Below are 17,734 nucleotides of genomic sequence, written 5' to 3'. Positions count from 1 at the left end.
AAAAATGGTTAAATACTCCAGCCACCCTAGTCATAGACTGTTCTCTCTGCTACCTCACGGCAGGCGGTGCCGGAGAACCAAGTCTTGGTCCAAGAGGCTTTTAAACAGCTTCTACCCCCAAGCCATAAGACTCCTGAACATCTAATCAAATGGCTATCCAGACTATTTGCATTGCCTCCCCCCCTTCTACGCTGCTGCTACTCTTTGTTATTATCTATGCATAGTCACTTTAATAACTCTACCTACATGTACATATTACCTCAATTACCTCGACACCGGTGCCCCCGCACATTGATTCTGTCACAGTACCCCCTGTATAGAGCCCCGCTATTGTTATTTACTGCTGCTCTTTAATTATTTGTTACTTTTCTTTCTTACTTAAAAAAATAAATAATATCTTAAAACTGCGTTGTTGGTTAAGGGCTTGTAAGTAAGCCTGTTGTAGTCGGAACGTGTGGCAAATAAAATTTGATTTGATTCGATACACACACACACACACACACACACACACACACACACACACACACACACACACACACACACACACACACACACACACACACACACACACACACTTAATTCAAGTGTACAACAGTGGGGAAGCTCTTTATTGGGTTCAGTATACTTTATAACACTAGTTCTAGGATGGGACAGTGGCTTACAATTTACGGTAAATTAGTAGATAAACACACAGATTTAGTATTTACGGTAAGTTAGTAGATAGACACACATATTTAGTATTTACAGTAAGTTAGTAGGTAGACAAACAGATTTAGTGTTTACGGTAAGTTAGTAGATAGACACGCAGATTTAGTATTTACTGTAAGTTAGTAGGTAGACATAAAGACATAAAGACATTACCCTCAGACTGTTTCCAGTAGTAAGTTAGAAAGGGAAACAAGAAGACATAGAGACAATGTTTCCAGTAGTAAGCTAGTAGGTAGGCATAAAGACATTACCCTCAGACTGTTTCCAGTAGTAAGTTAGTAGGTAAACATAAATACATAAAGACATTACCCTCAGACTGTTTCCAGTAGTAAGCTAGTAGGTAGGCATAAAGACATTACCCTCAGACTGTTTCCAATAGTAAGTTAGAAAGGGAAGCATGAAGACATAGAGACAATGTTTCCAGTAGTAAGCTAGTAGGTAGGCATAAAGACATTACCCTCAGACTGTTTCCAGTAGTAAGTTAGTAGGTAAACATAAATACATAAAGACATTACCCTCAGACTGTTTCCAGTAGTAAGCTAGTAGGTAGGCATAAAGACATTACCCTCAGACTGTTTCCAGTAGTAAGTTAGTAGATATACATAAAGACATTACCCTCAGACTGTTTCCAGTAGTAAGCTAGTAGGTAGGCATAAAGACATTACCCTCAGACTGTTTCCAGTAGTAAGCTAGTAGGTAGGCATAAAGACATTACCCTCAGACTGTTTCCAGTAGTAAGTTAGTAGGTAGGCATAAAGACATTACCCTCAGACTGTTTCCAGTAGTAAGTTAGTAGGTAAACATAAATACATAAAGACATTACCCTCAGACTGTTTCCAGTAGTAAGCTAGTAGGTAGGCATAAAGACATTACCCTCAGACTGTTTCCAGTAGTAAGCTAGTAGGTAGGCATAAAGACATTACCCTCAGACTGTTTCCAGTAGTAAGTTAGAAAGGGAAACAAAATACATAAAGACAATGTTTCCAGTAGTAAGCTAGTAGGTAGGCATAAAGACATTACCCTCAGACTGTTTCCAGTAGTAAGTTAGTAGGTAAACATAAATACATAAAGACATTACCCTCAGACTGTTTCCAGTAGTAAGCTAGTAGGTAAGCATAAAGACATTACCCTCAGACTGTTTCCAATAGTAAGCTAGTAGGTAGGCATAAATACATAAAGACATTACCCTCAGACTGTTTCCAGTAGTAAGCTAGTAGGTAGGCATAAAGACATTACCCTCAGACTGTTTCCAGTAGTAAGTTAGTAGGTAAACATAAATACATAAAGACATTACCCTCAGACTGTTTCCAGTAGTAAGTTAGTAGGTAAACATAAATACATAAAGACATTACCCTCAGACTGTTTCCAGTAGTAAGCTAGTAGGTAGGCATAAAGCTAGTAGGTAGGCATAAAGACATTACCCTCAGACTGTTTCCAGTAGTAAAACATAAAGACATAAAGACATTACCCTCAGACTGTTTCCAGTAGTAAGCTAGTAGGTAGACATAAAGACATTACCCTCAGACTGTTTCCAGTAGTAAGCTAGTAGATAGACATAAAGACATTACCCTCAGACTGTTTCCAGTAGTAAGTTAGTAGGTAGGCATAAAGACATTACCCTCAGACTGTTTCCAGTAGTAAGCTAAGGTACATAAAGACATTACCCTCAGACTGTTTCCAGTAGTAAGTTAGTAGGTAGGCATAAAGACATTACCCTCAGACTGTTTCCAGTAGTAAGTTAGTAGGTAAACATAAATACATAAAGACATTACCCTCAGACTGTTTCCAATAGTAAGTTAGTAGGTAAACATAAATACATAAAGACATTACCCTCAGACTGTTTCCAATAGTAAGTTAGTAGGTAAACATAAATACATAAAGACATTACCCTCAGACTGTTTCCAGTAGCTGACCCCCACAGGGCTGATACTGTAGGGCTGGGAAGCCAGGTTCTTAAAGTACACCACCACCCTGTCACTGGCCTGGGCATGGATCACCGGACCCTGGATACCTGCAACACAAAGCACTCTGTTTCTCTCTGTGTGTGTGTGTGTGTGTGTGTGTGTGTGTGTGTGTGTGTGTGTGTGTGTGTGTGTGTGTGTGTGTGTGTGTGTGTGTGTGTGTGTGTGTGTGTGTGTGTGTGTGTGTGTGTGTGTGTGTGTGTGGTCAGCGGTGGAAAAATAACTCACTTGTCATACTTGAGTAAAAGTAAAGAAACCTTCATTGAAAATGACTCAAGTAAAAGTAAAATATTACTTGAGTAAAAGTCTAAAAGTGTTTGGTTTTAAAAGTAAATGGAATGCTCAAATATACTTAAGTATCAAAAGTAAAAGTATAAACCATTTCAAATTCCTTTTATTAAGTAAACCAGACGGCACTATTTAATTGTTGTTATTTTTATTGACGGATAGCAAGGGGCACACTCCAACACTCAGACATAATTTACAAACAAAGCATTTGTGTTTCGTGAGTCCGCCAGATCAGAGGCAGTAGGGATGACCAGGGATATTATCTTGTTAAGTGTGTGAATTGGACCATTTTCCCATCAAAATGTAATGAATACTTTTTGCTGCCAGGGAAAATGTATGGAGTAAAAAGTACATAATTCCTTTAAGAATGTAGTGAAGTAAACATAAAAGTTGGCAAAAAATATAAATAGTAAAGTACAGATACCCCTATAAACTACTTAAGTAGCACTTTAAAGTAGTTTTACTTCAGTACTTTACACCACTGTGTGTGGTAGCATATATTTTATTTTAAAGATATACCTAATTAAAGTAATTCATAATTAATACATAAAATGAGTACACATACCTGCCCATGTTGATGTAGGTTTGGGGACTGAATATGTGGAATCAGTGTATTCTCTATAAACAGCCTTTATGTATTTCTGAGGGGAATCCTTGGTCCTCCTCCTAGAAGTTCATAATCAACATGGATATTTACATTTTTAAAAATAATGTATAATGCAATGATTTAAACATGAAAACAAATCAAATGTCCTACAAGGTTATATACATCTTCAACTTTTAATTGAATAGAATAGTCTACTACAATATTGACGTTTAACCCGACAGACTTAAAAAACCTAGTCTTCAAAGCAAAAAAACAACAAACAAGGGATAGATATTAGGTAATGATTTGATAGAACGTCACCTTTGTTCCGACGAGTCAGCGCTGCCCCAGTAAAGATAGTCCCAACCAATCTCAACCGCGGCGATGTAGAACTCTCTCGTGGCATGTCTGCCTACGGCAGGTACGGCCACGGTCTCCTCCACCACGCCGAGGACCCAGAGGAGTGATATCAACAGCGTTCTCATCGCAAAGCACGGGCACCTGTCCGACTGCACGTAAATTCACTGACCGTAGAGAAATCGGATAGCCTGACCGGACGGTAGCAGGCAGCGTACTACCGTTATTTCCCGTTAGGGAGGGTATTTAAAGGGAACGTTCAAAACTAGAGATAGTCACAGGGAGAGAGAGAGAGAAAGACAGTGTGTATGAATGTGAGAGACAGGGGGAGTGAGTGTGTGTATATGTAGAGCTTGTAGTGAGTTGGAAATAGTGAAGTTAGACGTGTCTGTTTCAGTGTTGCTCACAGTAAAATATAGGAAAATGATGATGGCCACTCTGCCTCCCTGTGGTCAATATTGTCTACTGCCGAATTTGATAAACTTTTGTTAGCTATTTCTCATTGGTTGAACTCAAACACACATAACAACATGCTTCAGACAAGACCAGGGGTATGGTGTTTAGAACAAAAATGGTGCCTGTTAAACTCAAGTCAGACAAAAGATCACAAAATCATGATACCTGGTTGATTTTCTTTAAAAAGATATGCAAGCAAACAAACAGTAAAACTATAAAACATTGTAATGACAGGGTTGTTTAAGTCCAGCCCTAACACTATCAAGGAACATGTTCATATATTAAAATGACAAAATAATAACAAACGTATTAAAAACAGTAGCAAGGATGAAAAGCAAACAGTAATAGGCTTCTCAGCTTCTCTCACACAAGCCAGGGTCTCTGATTGACAAGTAATAACACATGATATTAAATGAAGCAGACTGCTGGTTACTTATGTGGATCCTTTACATATGGTGAAGGTACAGCACAGCAAGCTGATCTGAGTACAGTATTACAACATCTCACACTCAATGAGTACAGTACAACGCATCTGAACTTAGGCAGGGTCAATTGGGGATAAAGTATTTACAATGTGATAGTCAGTTGGGCTATTAAGATGGTCAGCCATTACAATGTGAGTCAGTGTGTGGATAATGTGTTGTGGACATAGGGGTTCCAGGTTGGTATGGAAAAAGAAACGATATGTTACCTACAGTTGAGTGGTGAGCATAAGTACTAGTGGTGAGAGTGAGTTCTAGAGTGCTGAGAGCGGGTTCTAGAGCACTGAGAGCGGGTTCTAGAGCACTGAGAGTGGGTTCTAGAGCACTGAGAGTGGGTTCTAGAGTGGAGACAGTGAGTTGGCGTCTATGATCTGCTGCAGGATGCTGTCTACGTCTGGCGTGTCCAGGCTGATGCCCTGCAGGTCCAGGTGGGGCAGGATGGCTGACAGCAGAGCCACCACGTTCCCTCGGATTTTGTGGAGGTTCTCCTGCACAATACTGGGAAATACAGAGAGCAGAAAGTTATAGAGAGAATGCAAATCTAAAGAACCAATGGATTATAGGGTGTGTTTCTGTCTCTGTGTGGGTAAACATACCGGGAGCTCTGGTCCCTGGTCACTGGGCTGTCAGTCTGTCTCAGCCTGCTCTGGGGGTCAGCCTTCTCCCTCCTCAGCCTGCCCAGCTCAGGCTGCTCTCTCTGGGGCTGGATGCCCTCCACAACCAGCCCTGGTATGCCAGGGGAAGCTGAGCTCTCACACTGTCGTGAGAAAAGAGGTAATGGGATACATTTCTCTATAAAAGTTTAAATTCAGAAGAATTGACAGCTAGAATACCAGTTTGAACTAATAAGAAAGCTTGGAACTAACCATTTTATAATGTTCTTCATTTATCCTAATGGGGATAGTAGGTCTTTTGATTTCACTAATCTTGAAAAACATTCGGACCTTTACTAAATTCACAGTTAACCCTACTGACCTCCTTTTGGTCCTGTTTGGTTACCATGGCCACCGTTGTCTCCGCCCCTGCCCCACCAGATGCCTTATCCTCAGAGGCAGCCTCTGTCATCACCACAGTGTCCTGCGTTGCTGGGGGTGCATTGGAACCCAGTATCCTCCTCAGCCTCTGAGCCTCCTTCTCCAGTCCAGCCAGTCTCTGGACCAGGGCTCCCCTTTCTGAACCAGCTCCCTCCAGGGTCAGAGCCCGGGGCCAGGGGCCCTCCGGACGACTCAGGGGGGACACCACCACCGTCTGGGCTGAAGTGAGTGAGGGAGGCCAGGCAAGGCTGGAGCTGGGCTGGGAAAGGCCTCCTCTGGTGGCCCCGAGTGGTGCCTTTTCCCCCTTGGTCTTCTCTGTCTGCCCAGTCAGTGTCTGTGGTTCGTTGCCGTCTTTCCCAGGTTGTTGCACATCTTGGATCTCGTCAGCGAATGGGTGTGGACCCGCCCATGGTTGTGGTCTCTTTTCCATGTCCCTGGGCGGCCATATTGACTTCCGCTTGTTTCTGCTGAGACAGAGAGAGACTGAGTGTGTGTTTGTGTGTGTATCTATCGATATGTGCATTTGTGTGTGTGTAAGAGTGTGTGTGTTCGAGTAAGCGTGAGTGTATATGTACATGTAACTGCCAAAATAAAGGAAACACTTGAGTAAATGAGGGATACAAAATATATTGAAAGCAGATACTTCCACACAGGTGTGGTTCCTGAGTTAATTAAGCAATAGCATCATGCGTAGGGTGTATAAAAATGCCCAGTTGCCCATCATTTTGGCTATAATGGCTAGAAGAGATCGCAGTGACTTTGAAAGAGGGGTCTCAAAGGAGCATAGTTTAAAGGGGGTGTGTGTGTGTGTCTCAGTCACCAGATCTCAACCCAAATTCTGGAAGATTCTGGAGCAGTGCCAGAAACAGTGTTTTCCAACACCAACAAAATACCAAATAATGGTAATTTCTCATAGAACAATGGTGTTGCATCCCTCCAATAGAGTTCCAGACACTTGTAGAATCTATGCCAAGGTGCATTGAAGCTGTTCTGGCTCGTGGAGGTCCAACGCCCTATTAAGACATATGGTGGTGTTTCCTTTATTTTGGCAGTTACCTGTATGAGCGTTTGCATGCGCGTGTGGGTGCGCATGTCTCTGACCCAGACTTGGACTGTGCCATGTTGTCCTCGTCATCCTCTAAAGTGGCCACCAGTGGAGCCACTGGCTTATTCTGCTCGCTGTTTTCAGTCTCCTCTGTGAGCAGATGGAGGGGGGCATCAGGGGGTAGAGGGCGGAGGAGGACCGGTTCAGTCAGAGGCAGGGGGGCATCAGGGGGTAGGGGGCGGAGGAGGACCGGTTCAGTCAGAGGGAGGGGGGCATCACGGGGCAGAGGGCGGAGGAGGACCGGCTCAGACAGGCCTTGGGGGAGTACATGGTGCTTCCGAGGACGGCCTCGTTTTCTGACCAGGCCTTGGTCCCTTTTTAGACACAGAATGGAAACAGCAGTGAATGGAACAACCGAGATACATGGCTCAGTACAGTATAGATAAGCATGGTAGAGTAGGCCTAAAGTATAAATATGAAGAAAATATTCAACTGAAGGAGGAAGTCAGGTTTGCTCTGACACTGTGGTTTTTACTGAGAATAACAACGTAAAACTCACAGGCTGCAAACCACAAACTGACACATGCACACAGAGAGTGCAAATACATGGCATTGCATATACACACCCACACCCACACACCCACACATGCGTAGCCACTAGCCACACACACAGCCATGCACAAACACATCAAACAAAGTGCCAGTACAGATATTAATTGGCTGTGCATCTGGCGTACATGAAGAGCAGAGTAGGGTGGAGGAGAGAGGGAGTGAGAGTAGAGTGGAGGAGAGAGTAGGGTGGAAGTGAGAGTAGGGTGGAGGTGAGAGTAGGGTGGAGGAGAGAGGGAGTGAGAGTAGAGTGGAGGAGAGAGTAGGGTGGAGGAGAGAGCAGAGTGAAGGAGAGAGTAGGGTGGAGGAGAGAGGGAGTGAGAGTAGAGTGGAGGAGAGAGTAGGGTGGAGGAGAGAGTAGGGTGGAGGAGAGAGGGAGTGAGAGTAGAGTGGAGGAGAGAGGGAGTGAGAGTAGAGTGGAGGAGAGAGTAGGGTGGAGGAGAGAGTAGAGTGGAGGAGAGAGTAGGGTGGAGGAGAGAGGGAGTGAGCGTAGAGTGGAGGAGAGAGTAGGGTGGAGGAGAGAGTAGGGTGGAGGAGAGAGGGAGTGAGAGTAGAGTGGAGGAGAGAGTAGTGTGGAGGAGAGAGGGAGTGAGAGTAGAGTGGAGGAGAGAGTAGGGTGGAGGAGAGAGTAGGGTGGAGGAGAGAGGGAGTGAGAGTAGAGTGGAGGAGAGAGTAGAGTGGAGGAGAGAGTAGGGTGGAGGAGAGAGGGAGTGAGAGTAGAGTGGAGGAGAGAGGGAGTGAGAGTAGAGTGGAGGAGAGAGTAGGGTGGAGGAGAGTAGGGTGGAGGAGAGAAGGAGTGAGAGTAGAGTGGAGGAGAGAGTAGGGTGGAGGAGAGAGGGAGTGAGAGTAGAGTGGAGGAGAGAGTAGGGTGGAGGTGAGAGTAGGGTGGAGGAGAGAGGGAGTGAGAGTAGAGTGGAGGAGAGTAGGGTGGAGGTGAGAGTAGGGTGGAGGAGAGAGGGAGTGAGAGTAGAGTGGAGGAGAGAGTAGGGTGGAGGAGAGAGGGAGTGAGGTAGTGGAGGAGAGAGGGAGTGAGAGTAGAGTGGAGGAGAGAGTAGGGTGGAGGTGAGTAGGGTGGAGGAGAGGGTGAGTGAGAGTAGAGTGGAGGAGAGAGTAGGGTGGAGGAGAGCGGGAGTGAGAGTAGAGTGGAGGAGAGAGTAGGGTGGAGGTGAGAGTAGGGTGGAGGAGAGAGGGAGTGAGAGTAGAGTGGAGGAGAGAGTAGGGTGGAGGAGAGAGAGTAGGGTGGAGGAGAGTGGAGGAGAGAGTAGGGTGGAGGTGAGAGTAGGGTGGAGGAGAGTAGGGTGGAGGAGAGGGTGAGGAGAGAGTAGGGTGGAGGAGAAAGTAGGGTGGAGGAGAGCGGGAGTGAGAGTAGAGTGGAGGAGAGAGTAGGGTGGAGGTGAGAGTAGGGTGGAGGAGAGAGGGAGTGAGAGTAGAGTGGAGGAGGGAGTAGGGTGGAGGAGAGAGGGAGTGAGAGTAGAGTGGAGGAGAGAGTAGGGTGGAGGAGAGAGGGAGTGAGAGTAAAGTGGAGGAGAGAGTAGGGTGGAGGAGAGAGTAGGGTGGAGGTGAGAGTAGGGTAGAGGAGAGAGGGAGTGAGAGTAGAGTGGAGGTGAGAGGGAGTGAGAGTAGAGTGGAGGAGAGAGTAGGGTGGAGGTGAGGAGTAGGGTGGAGGAGAGTAGGGAGGAGGAGAGAGTGGAGGAGAGAGTAGGGTGGAGGAGAGAGGGAGTGAGAGTAGAGTGGAGGAGAGAGTAGGGTGGAGGTGAGAGTAGGGTGGAGGAGAGAGGGAGTGAGAGTAGAGTGGAGGAGAGAGTAGGGTGGAGGTGAGAGTAGGGTGGAGGAGAGAGGGAGTGAGTGAGAGTAGAGTGGAGGAGAGAGTAGGGTGGAGGAGAGCGGGAGTGAGAGTAGAGTGGAGGAGAGAGTAGGGTGGAGGTGAGAGTAGGGTGGAGGAGAGAGGGAGTGAGAGTAGAGTGGAGGAGAGAGTAGGGTGGAGGTGAGAGTAGGGTGGAGGAGAGAGGGAGGGTGGAGGAGAGAGAGTGGAGGTGTGGAGGAGAGTAGGGTGGAGGTGAGAGTAGGGTGGAGGAGAGGGTGAGTGAGAGTAGAGTGGAGGAGAAAGTAGGGTGGAGGAGAGCGGGAGTGAGAGTAGAGTGGAGGAGAGAGTAGGGTGGAGGAGAGGAGAGTAGGGTGGAGGGAGAGAGGGAGTGAGAGGAGTGGAGGAGGGAGTAGGGTGGAGGAGAGAGGGAGTGAGAGTAGAGTGGAGGAGAGAGTAGGGTGGAGGAGAGAGGGAGTGAGAGTAAAGTGGAGGAGAGAGTAGGGTGGAGGAGAGAGTAGGGTAGAGGAGAGAGGGAGTGAGAGTAGAGTGGAGGAAAGAGTAGGGTGGAGGAGAGAGGGAGTGAGAGTAGAGTGGAGGAGAGAGTAGGGTGGAGGTGAGAGTAGGGTAGAGGAGAGAGGGAGTGAGAGTAGAGTGGAGGTGAGAGGGAGTGAGAGTAGAGTGGAGGAGAGAGTAGGGTGGAGGTGAGAGTAGGGTGGAGGAGAGAGGGAGTGAGAGTAGAGTGGAGGAGAGAGTAGGGTGGAGGAGAGAGTAGGGTGGAGGAGAGAGGGAGTGAGAGTAGAGTGGAGGAGAGAGTAGAGTGGAGGTGAGAGTAGGGTGGAGGAGAGGGGAGTGAGAGTAGAGTGGAGGAGAGAGTAGGGTGGAGTGAGAGTAGAGTGGAGGAGAGAGGGGTGGAGGTGAGAGTAGGGTGGAGGAGAGGGAGTGAGAGTAGGGTGGAGGAGAGAGTAGGGTGGAGGTGAGAGTAGGGTGGAGGAGAGAGTGGAGGTGAGAGTAGGGTGGAGGAGAGAGTAGGGTGGAGGAGAGAGGGAGTGAGAGTAGGGTGGAGGAGAGAGTAGGGGTGGGTGGTGGTATATTTACTTCTTGTAGGTCTTCTTCTGGTAGCTTGGCGTTAACTCTTCTTCACTCTCCTCTGCTTCCTCTGGCAGAGAGCAGCTCCTGAAATACACACCACAGGTCAGATGAGGAACTCCTGAAATACACACCACAGGTCAGATGAGGAACTCCTGAAATACACACCACAGGTCAGATGAGAAAGTCCTGAAATACACACCCCAGGTCAGATGATTAAGTACAGTTGATGAGAACAAAGACAACCTAACATGCAAATACACTCCTGAAAGCTTGAATGCATGCACACTTGCTATCTCTCTCTCTCTCTTACTCTCTTTCTCTGGGCTCTATTTTTGTCTGGCGTTAAGGCGGCGCTAAGGCGTCATGTAAAAACCAGCGCACTGACATTTTCCAGCCCTAACGCCAGGTTAGGTTTGTTAAAATAGAGCCCTCTCTCTCTGTCTCTCTCTGGTACCTGAGCATGGTGTTGGGGTTCTGGCTGCAGCTCCAGTGTTCAGGGGTGGAGCTGTAGTGGCCTTCTGGGACACGCCTCCACCTCAGACAGTCCTCACACTGCAGCCACACTGGACTCCTACACACATGTACAAACACACGCACGCACACATACACACACACCAGGCATATTTTGTTGTGGGCACACAAGTTAAACAAAACACACACTTTTCATTTCCTGTTTCTTAACCACAAGCCATCCATGTTAGCCCTGTACTTGCACTGTGATGTTACGGTAGTATTTGACAGTCTGTAGCAACAATCATCCAAAATAAATCAAACTAAACAAACATAAAAACTCACTCCTCCTCCTCCTCCTCCTCCTCCTCATCTTCCTCTTCATTCTTCTTCTCCGCTGCCAGGAACTCTCGTTCTCTCGCCTTTTTCTCCATCATCTCATTCCAGTAGTCGTTGAGCTTCAGCCCCAGGGACGACAGGGTCAGTCTGTTTCAAACCACACCAATACAGAGGATGTTCACATCCTGAACTATAAATAGCATGTCAATCTGCTCATCTGGTTCATGATAATACTGATTCATTTGTGTGTGTGTTGTACCTGTACTCTTTGGTGTATTCAAAGTCTTGCTTGTTGTGAGCCGGCTTCAGGAAGTTGCACTCAATGACCCCAATAACCCCAACCCCTGCCCTCTGACCTGACGACTGAAACAGGGAGAGGGGGGCGGAAAGAAGAAGAGAGATATAGAGGTAAAGGAGAAGTAGAGGGAGAGGTGGGAAGAGGGTGAGGTATATAGGAGTGAGAGATGGGGATTTAGAGGGAGAGAGAAGGGAATAGAGATGGAGGAGGAGTGATTTAAAAGGAGAGAGAGTAGAGAGCACATTATTGTCTACAGTATAACTATTACACCAAAACCTCACATAATCTCTCATATCATATATCTTGTTTGTGGCCCCAGCTGTTGACAGATAAACTCAACATGACAGTCTTTAATTAATATGTACCTTGATCTGGTAGCCAACCTTCTCATAGGACTTGATGAGGCGGTTCTTGTGGTACATCATGATGCCATAGTGGTCTTTGTTCTTACGATTGAACCCAAAGGTGACCTTAACTCTGTCTTTCTAATAGAAATGGTTAAGTTAAGTTTTCTGGGCATACGCAGAGACTGAAGCCTGTACAAGTGACCACAGTACTTTGCATCGTCGCTATGTAAGTTAAGGTATGTTAATGTTAAGTTCTATTACTTACAGAATACTTTGATAAACGCAATAATCGTTTTCAGATAGAAATGAATGGACCAACAGATTCTAGTTCTACAGAAGGATACATTGAATTGGGGTTTATAAACATCGTTCTCAATCTGCGACAGGCTCTTGGCGACCAGCTTGGTCTGAACCTTCTTCTGTCGCAGGATGATCTGAGTCCGAGGCTTCAGGTACAAGATGCTGAGGTAGGCCTGTGAGAGAATGTGAATGAATGAGACTTTATAGAGGAGTGGACTTCCTGTTCAGAATCCTATTCAAACCATCAGACCTTCTCACCTTCCTTTATCACTCTGTTTGGCTATGCTGCATTCAAGGTCACAATCCTCTGGTGAATACAGTTGTTGAATAGAGTTCCAAGGTGACTGGAATGTTTTACAGTGAACTTTCTCTTAACCACCCTGACATGTCTCTCATCACTCACTCAACACTCACTCTCATTGTAACACATCATCACTCATCTTTTTTATCACTCACTCTCAGGGAGTAGTCCATCTCTGGGATGGTGTGGTCAGTCCTCTGCGGTCCAGGGAAGCTCTTCTTCCTGCCTCTAGTCTTGGTCTCCTCTGAGTGGATCTCTGGCATCCGGATGTCAAACTCATCTGTCTCGAAATCCAGCTCCGGCTTGCCATCTTTGTTCCTGTACGTGATATTGTAGAACTCATTACTTGTGTCAACTTCATTCTTCAAAGAATTATAAAATATCCCACTTGCCTGTAATGAATCATTAATTGGCCACTGATCCTTTCTGCTTTCAGAGATGATACCCAATACTGTGTCATTACTAACAAATAAGCAGAATGTGTTTGTGTGTAACAGTTTTGCTTCCGTCCCTCTCCTTGCCCCAACCTGGACTCGAATCAGGGACCCTTTGAAAACATCGACAACAGTCACCCTCAAAGCATCCATTACCTATCGCTCCACAAAAGCAGCGGCCCTTGCAGAGCAAAGGAAACTTCTATTTTGAGGTCTCAGAGCGAGAGACGTCATCGATGGAAACACTAATAGCTCGCACCGCAAACTAGCTAGCCATCTCACAGCGATTACGTGGGTGTGTTTCCTGACCTGCGTATGTTCCAGATGAGGATCTTAGTGCCCTTCTTGGAGAGGATGGAGTCAAAGTGCTGTAGCAGCTCCTTCTGGGTGTGGATCAGAGAGTGGGTCAGGATGGCATTCAGACTGGCCTCAGAGTCCTCAGTCACTACCAGCACCTGTAAGACATAGTTAAGGACAGCAACCAGGATACACATACAGGCAAGCACACGGACGCACACACACACAGTTTTTCAATCAATCCTTCGAACACACACATGCATGTACTCTTGTCTTCCTCTCTGTCAGTCTTCCTCTCTGTCTGTCGTCCTCTCTGTCTGTCTTCCTCTGTCTGTATTCCTATCTGTCTGTCTTCCTCTCTGTCTGTCTTCCTCTCTGTCTGTCTTCCTTTCTGTCTGTCTTCCTCTGTCTGTCTTCCTCTCTCTGTCTTCCTCTATGTCTCTTCCTTTCTGTCTGTCTTCCTCTCTGTCTGTCTTCCTATCTGTCTGTCTTCCTCTCTGTCTGTCATCCTCTCTCTCAAATTCAATTGCTTTATTGGCATGACAAACATTTAGGAAACATTTCCAAAGCATCAATGATACTGCATTGGGTCCTATCTCTCTCCGTGTAAGGATATTGGTCTGTTGGTTGAAGGGCACTATGGGGACGATGACAGCCTGTGCCTTTATAGCCTGTAGGTAGCTCTGGGACAGCATGCCGACGGTCAGACAGCCTCCGTTCTTAGTGAAGATCAGAGCGTCACGACCCAGACGCATGGAGCCAGATTTAAAGCCGTTTCCATAGACACCGATGGCCTGGTGGCTGCCCTTACCAGACCCTTTCTCTGTGAAACCAAAACTGAACAGACAAAGAGAAAGAGTGGGGTGAGATTGCAGCGTTAGTTGGAGACATGTGTCTGTATTGGTGTGGAAGTGAGAGAAGTGGGTCTGTATTTGTGTGCAGAGAGATAGTTTGTGTGTAGGATGTGTGTTTGTGTGTATGTGAGAATGAGAAAAGAGAGCGATTGTGTGTTCACGGGTTTACGTGAGAGAGTGGGCATGTCGCATAAGTGAGAAAAAAAAGGGTGTGGAACAAAGACAAAATGTTAGTAATTCAACTCAGTTGTTTATGTATGGGTAATTACAGTAAAACCTTTCACATAGCAGTGTGTGTGTGTGTGTAGAGGCTGCAACATGGATGATCAAACAGCAGTGTGTGTGTGTGTGTGTGTAGAGGCTGCAACATGGATGATCAAACAGCAGTGTGTGTGTATGTGTGTGTAGCCAAACGTACGTAAGCCTGTGTTTCTCACCTGAGCATCTTGTGCAGTTTGTTGGGGGTCATGCCACTGCCATTGTCAGTGAAGGCCAGACAGAGCTGCTGCTGTTCCTCCACCACATCTATCCAGATCTGCCTGGCTGTCACGCCCGGGTCTGACGCATTATCTACACAGCACAAAGTCACTCAATCAATCATTCAATTCATCTATAAAGACCTTTTTACATGAAAAATGATTGTAAAAACTATTGTGGAACAAGTCACAGTAACTGTGTCTAGACAGGGGGTGTCCTGTAATTATTAAAATCAGTTGACCAACTTATCCTGCATAATGTAAAAGTGGTCCCTTGTGACAGATTAGCACACGTGAGATTAACTGGACTGGTTTGAACAGATGTTTTTTCAGACCAAATGTCTGCTCCAATGAAAAATTACCCCACGTTTCCAAACGATGTCCTGTGTTTTATATCATATTGTACAACAGTTGAGGAAACTAACACTGTAAAAGTGTTAAAAAACTTGATCAGTGTTATTTCCTGATAGTTGCTGTTTGAAAATGAAATCTACACGGGACGTTCAGCAGGTTTGCGTGGGCTGGAGTTTAGGCTTTCCATTGTGACATCACCATGCGGTAAATTCATTAATAGACCAATAACAAATTGAGCTCCAAACCTCTGCCAATAACAGCTAGTTTTCAGTTTTCACTACCACACAGTCCTAGCAAAATTCTAAAAAGCCCATTTGCCCATTTTAATGGAAATCTATTACAGTAAGGTACTGTTACCCAGGAATGATTTGATATTGATATAAAATGACTGCATTGGGCCTTTAAACAAAGTTACAAAACAATGGTCTTGTTTGAGTCCAGGAGTGAAGTCGGGGGAGGTGCATCTGCAACAGCCGAAAGCCGGACATGAATGTGGTTTTCCAACAGGAAGGCTCACGTGCAACATGGCAGTGTTGCCATTGTTTATAAAAGTGTCTTTTTAATGTAAAAATAAACATGTCTCCAACCCCATATCACACAGTCACAAGTTGTAAATATGGGTGTGTACATTGTACTATCAATTGGTGAAAGAGAGCCTCAAATATCACATTCAATTATACATGAACTGCAGAAAGGTTGGTTTCTGTTTTAGTCACATCTTTGGTCACGTTCACGTGGGTCAAACAAATGCACCCTAACGATTGGTTGACAGCCTCCCACAATGCAATGATGGCTGCAGGATGAAGTTGGTGAAGAGCAACTTCAGAAATTTGCAGTCGACTAGAGTCTAAACTTCATGACCTTTGATCACATGGTTTTTGTAAAGCTCATGCAGTTGTCAAGTCGGACAATTTTTATCCCCATAATGCAACACACTTTGTCAGGTCACCTTGACAAAAGTGATCTGCTCGAACGCGCCCAGAATGTATCTTCAGTGCTTGACTTGGACTAAAATAGGTGCTGGTACTCAAGTTGGGCGCAGGTACTGTTTATATTTAGGTGCAGGAGCTCCACAATATTTTTGAGTTAATATTCTGTAAGGGGAACAGGAGCTCAAGTAGTAGAACATTTAGGGTGCTGGTACTCAGCTACGGTGAGTTCCTGCCCAAGTCAAGCACTGCGTATCTTAACCAAATGCAAGTCTACAGTGTGCACCACACTCGGGGTTATTCCTAGTATGCAAATCGCAGGCTTTCACAAATTTGAAGGTGACCAACAGACAATGCACACGGCACGAACAAACTGGTCTATTCCAACCAATAATCATGCACACATAGCTGCGGGAAGTAGTTTAGGGGTGGAGGTGCTGCAATTTTTTTGTTGCTGGGGTTTGCCCGAGCTGCAGATTGCCCTCTAATAGAGGACTATTAAAAGCCCAGTGCACTACATTAAAATAATAATAATAAAAAAATATAGATATATTTTTGAATTCAGATTTTTCAGGGGTTGCTGAAGTACTGTCGATCAGCAGCCTTACTTCCAGGGCCTATGCATGCACAGAGCGGTGGCTTCTCAGCTCTGACAACTTGAAACATATACAGAATTTAGATGAGAATAAACAACGAACATGAATATAAAACATATTTTACGCGCATCGCAAGTAGTGTTACTGCGTTGATATGAATGAGGAACTAAATTCCACCTAAAAAAAACTTAGTAGCGCGAGAAAAATATGATGTGAATGCCTGGCAAGCGACGTCATAATGAAGTTACTGTAGGCATAACATTTTCTCCTCTGTAAAATATGGAACTTCATTTGAATATACTAACATGTTATAACTAAAGTATAACTTATACTGTCACATGTGACACATATTGCGATGAGAAAAGAACAGGTGGATGGTAGACTGTCGATGAAGTGCGGGCAACACACACACACACACAGACAAGGCGTCTATTGTATTTTATTATGCGGAAGCCATGCCACCAGTACATTTTTAGGCACAAACATTTGTAACTTTCCTGCCTTCAGCGGAAGGGGAAATGAAAACACAGAATATCAAAATGAAAGTTGACTGTTGTTACCTATTAGTTCTGCAACTGCGCTGAAAGGCCACGTATGACTTGTTGAATTACTATTCAGGAAAGACGGACTCATCTGCAAAAAAAACAACTTCGATATTTACTATTTTCCTTTATAATAAAAACAAAACGTCAACAACACATCTAGCAAACAAGAACGAATGCAAATTACAAACTAAATAGCTTACAACACACAATAAATAACTTGTTTGAAAAATACTTACGGAACTGAGGCGAATCCCATGCTCGCTAAACCTCGCCATGTTTTTACAGTGAAAGCCACTAGCAGGCAAACGACACCTACGTCAAAGACAGTACAGAGTTTAAACTGTGTCTACGTAGTGAGTAGCAACAGGCCGCTCGCACAGGTCTGTCTTGTCGCGTTCACGTGTTAGTCGAAACTAGGAACATCTGAAATGTTCGACTCGCTGAATGGTTGTAACCTAGTTATACACGCGACGCGATCGAACAGTTAGCGAGTCCGAAAATTCAGAGTTTCTAGTTCCGACTTAAACGCGGCATCTGCTCACCCCCCCCCCCCCGGGGAGGTCGTCACTCGTTTATATACCACAGTCACAAACCCCGCCCATTTCTACAATTTATTTATTATGTTAAACAAACGCTAACCGTAACCACACTGCCAACCCCTAGTGGTGCACGACTCCATGGTTTTTGGAGTAGAAGACTCCCAAACACGCTGAAACGGATGCGCGCACACGTACACGCCACCTCATTATTTCAGAGTCATACTAGGAAGACCACACCTGCGTTCTAGAGGACTAA

General features: G+C 45.3%; 2 protein-coding genes across 7 annotated transcripts in view; both read right to left on the bottom strand.

Moving 5' to 3' along the window:
- Positions 1-4,261, bottom strand: part of LOC135545567 (coagulation factor VIII-like) — a 30,116-nt gene extending 25,855 nt beyond the window's left edge. Inside the window, exons 1-3 of the mRNA XM_064973264.1 lie at positions 3,865-4,261; positions 3,523-3,623; positions 2,597-2,719 (exon numbers count right to left, since the gene is read on the bottom strand). Coding sequence (XP_064829336.1) covers positions 2,597-2,719; positions 3,523-3,623; positions 3,865-4,028 — 388 coding nt within the window. The 5' untranslated portion in view covers positions 4,029-4,261. The remainder of the gene's footprint in view (positions 1-2,596; positions 2,720-3,522; positions 3,624-3,864) is intronic.
- A 259-nt stretch (positions 4,262-4,520) lies between these two features.
- On the bottom strand, positions 4,521-17,485 carry LOC135545568 (MORC family CW-type zinc finger protein 3-like). Of its 6 annotated transcripts, none has more exons than XM_064973265.1 (16): positions 17,176-17,485; positions 16,955-17,027; positions 14,477-14,609; positions 13,802-14,022; positions 13,198-13,345; positions 12,610-12,772; positions 12,198-12,326; positions 11,872-11,991; positions 11,468-11,571; positions 11,215-11,355; positions 10,874-10,990; positions 10,426-10,503; positions 6,929-7,291; positions 5,814-6,339; positions 5,435-5,595; positions 4,521-5,336 (listed from the first exon to the last, which is right to left on the bottom strand). In XM_064973265.1, exons 1-16 carry the CDS (start codon positions 17,212-17,214, stop codon positions 5,177-5,179), a joined length of 2,676 nt encoding a protein of 891 aa, XP_064829337.1. In that variant the 5' UTR covers positions 17,215-17,485; the 3' UTR covers positions 4,521-5,176. The 6 variants fall into 6 exon arrangements, with proteins under 6 accessions (XP_064829337.1, XP_064829338.1, XP_064829342.1 ...); XM_064973266.1 differs by having other exon boundaries at positions 5,814-6,336; XM_064973270.1 differs by having other exon boundaries at positions 6,974-7,291.
- Positions 17,486-17,734: the final 249 nt, after the last annotated feature.

Source organism: Oncorhynchus masou, chromosome 9, assembly GCF_036934945.1.
Source record: "Oncorhynchus masou masou isolate Uvic2021 chromosome 9, UVic_Omas_1.1, whole genome shotgun sequence".
NCBI lineage: Eukaryota > Metazoa > Chordata > Actinopteri > Salmoniformes > Salmonidae > Oncorhynchus > Oncorhynchus masou.
The sequence above is the reverse complement of the archived record's forward strand: the minus strand, read 5'-3'. Positions and strand labels throughout refer to the sequence as shown.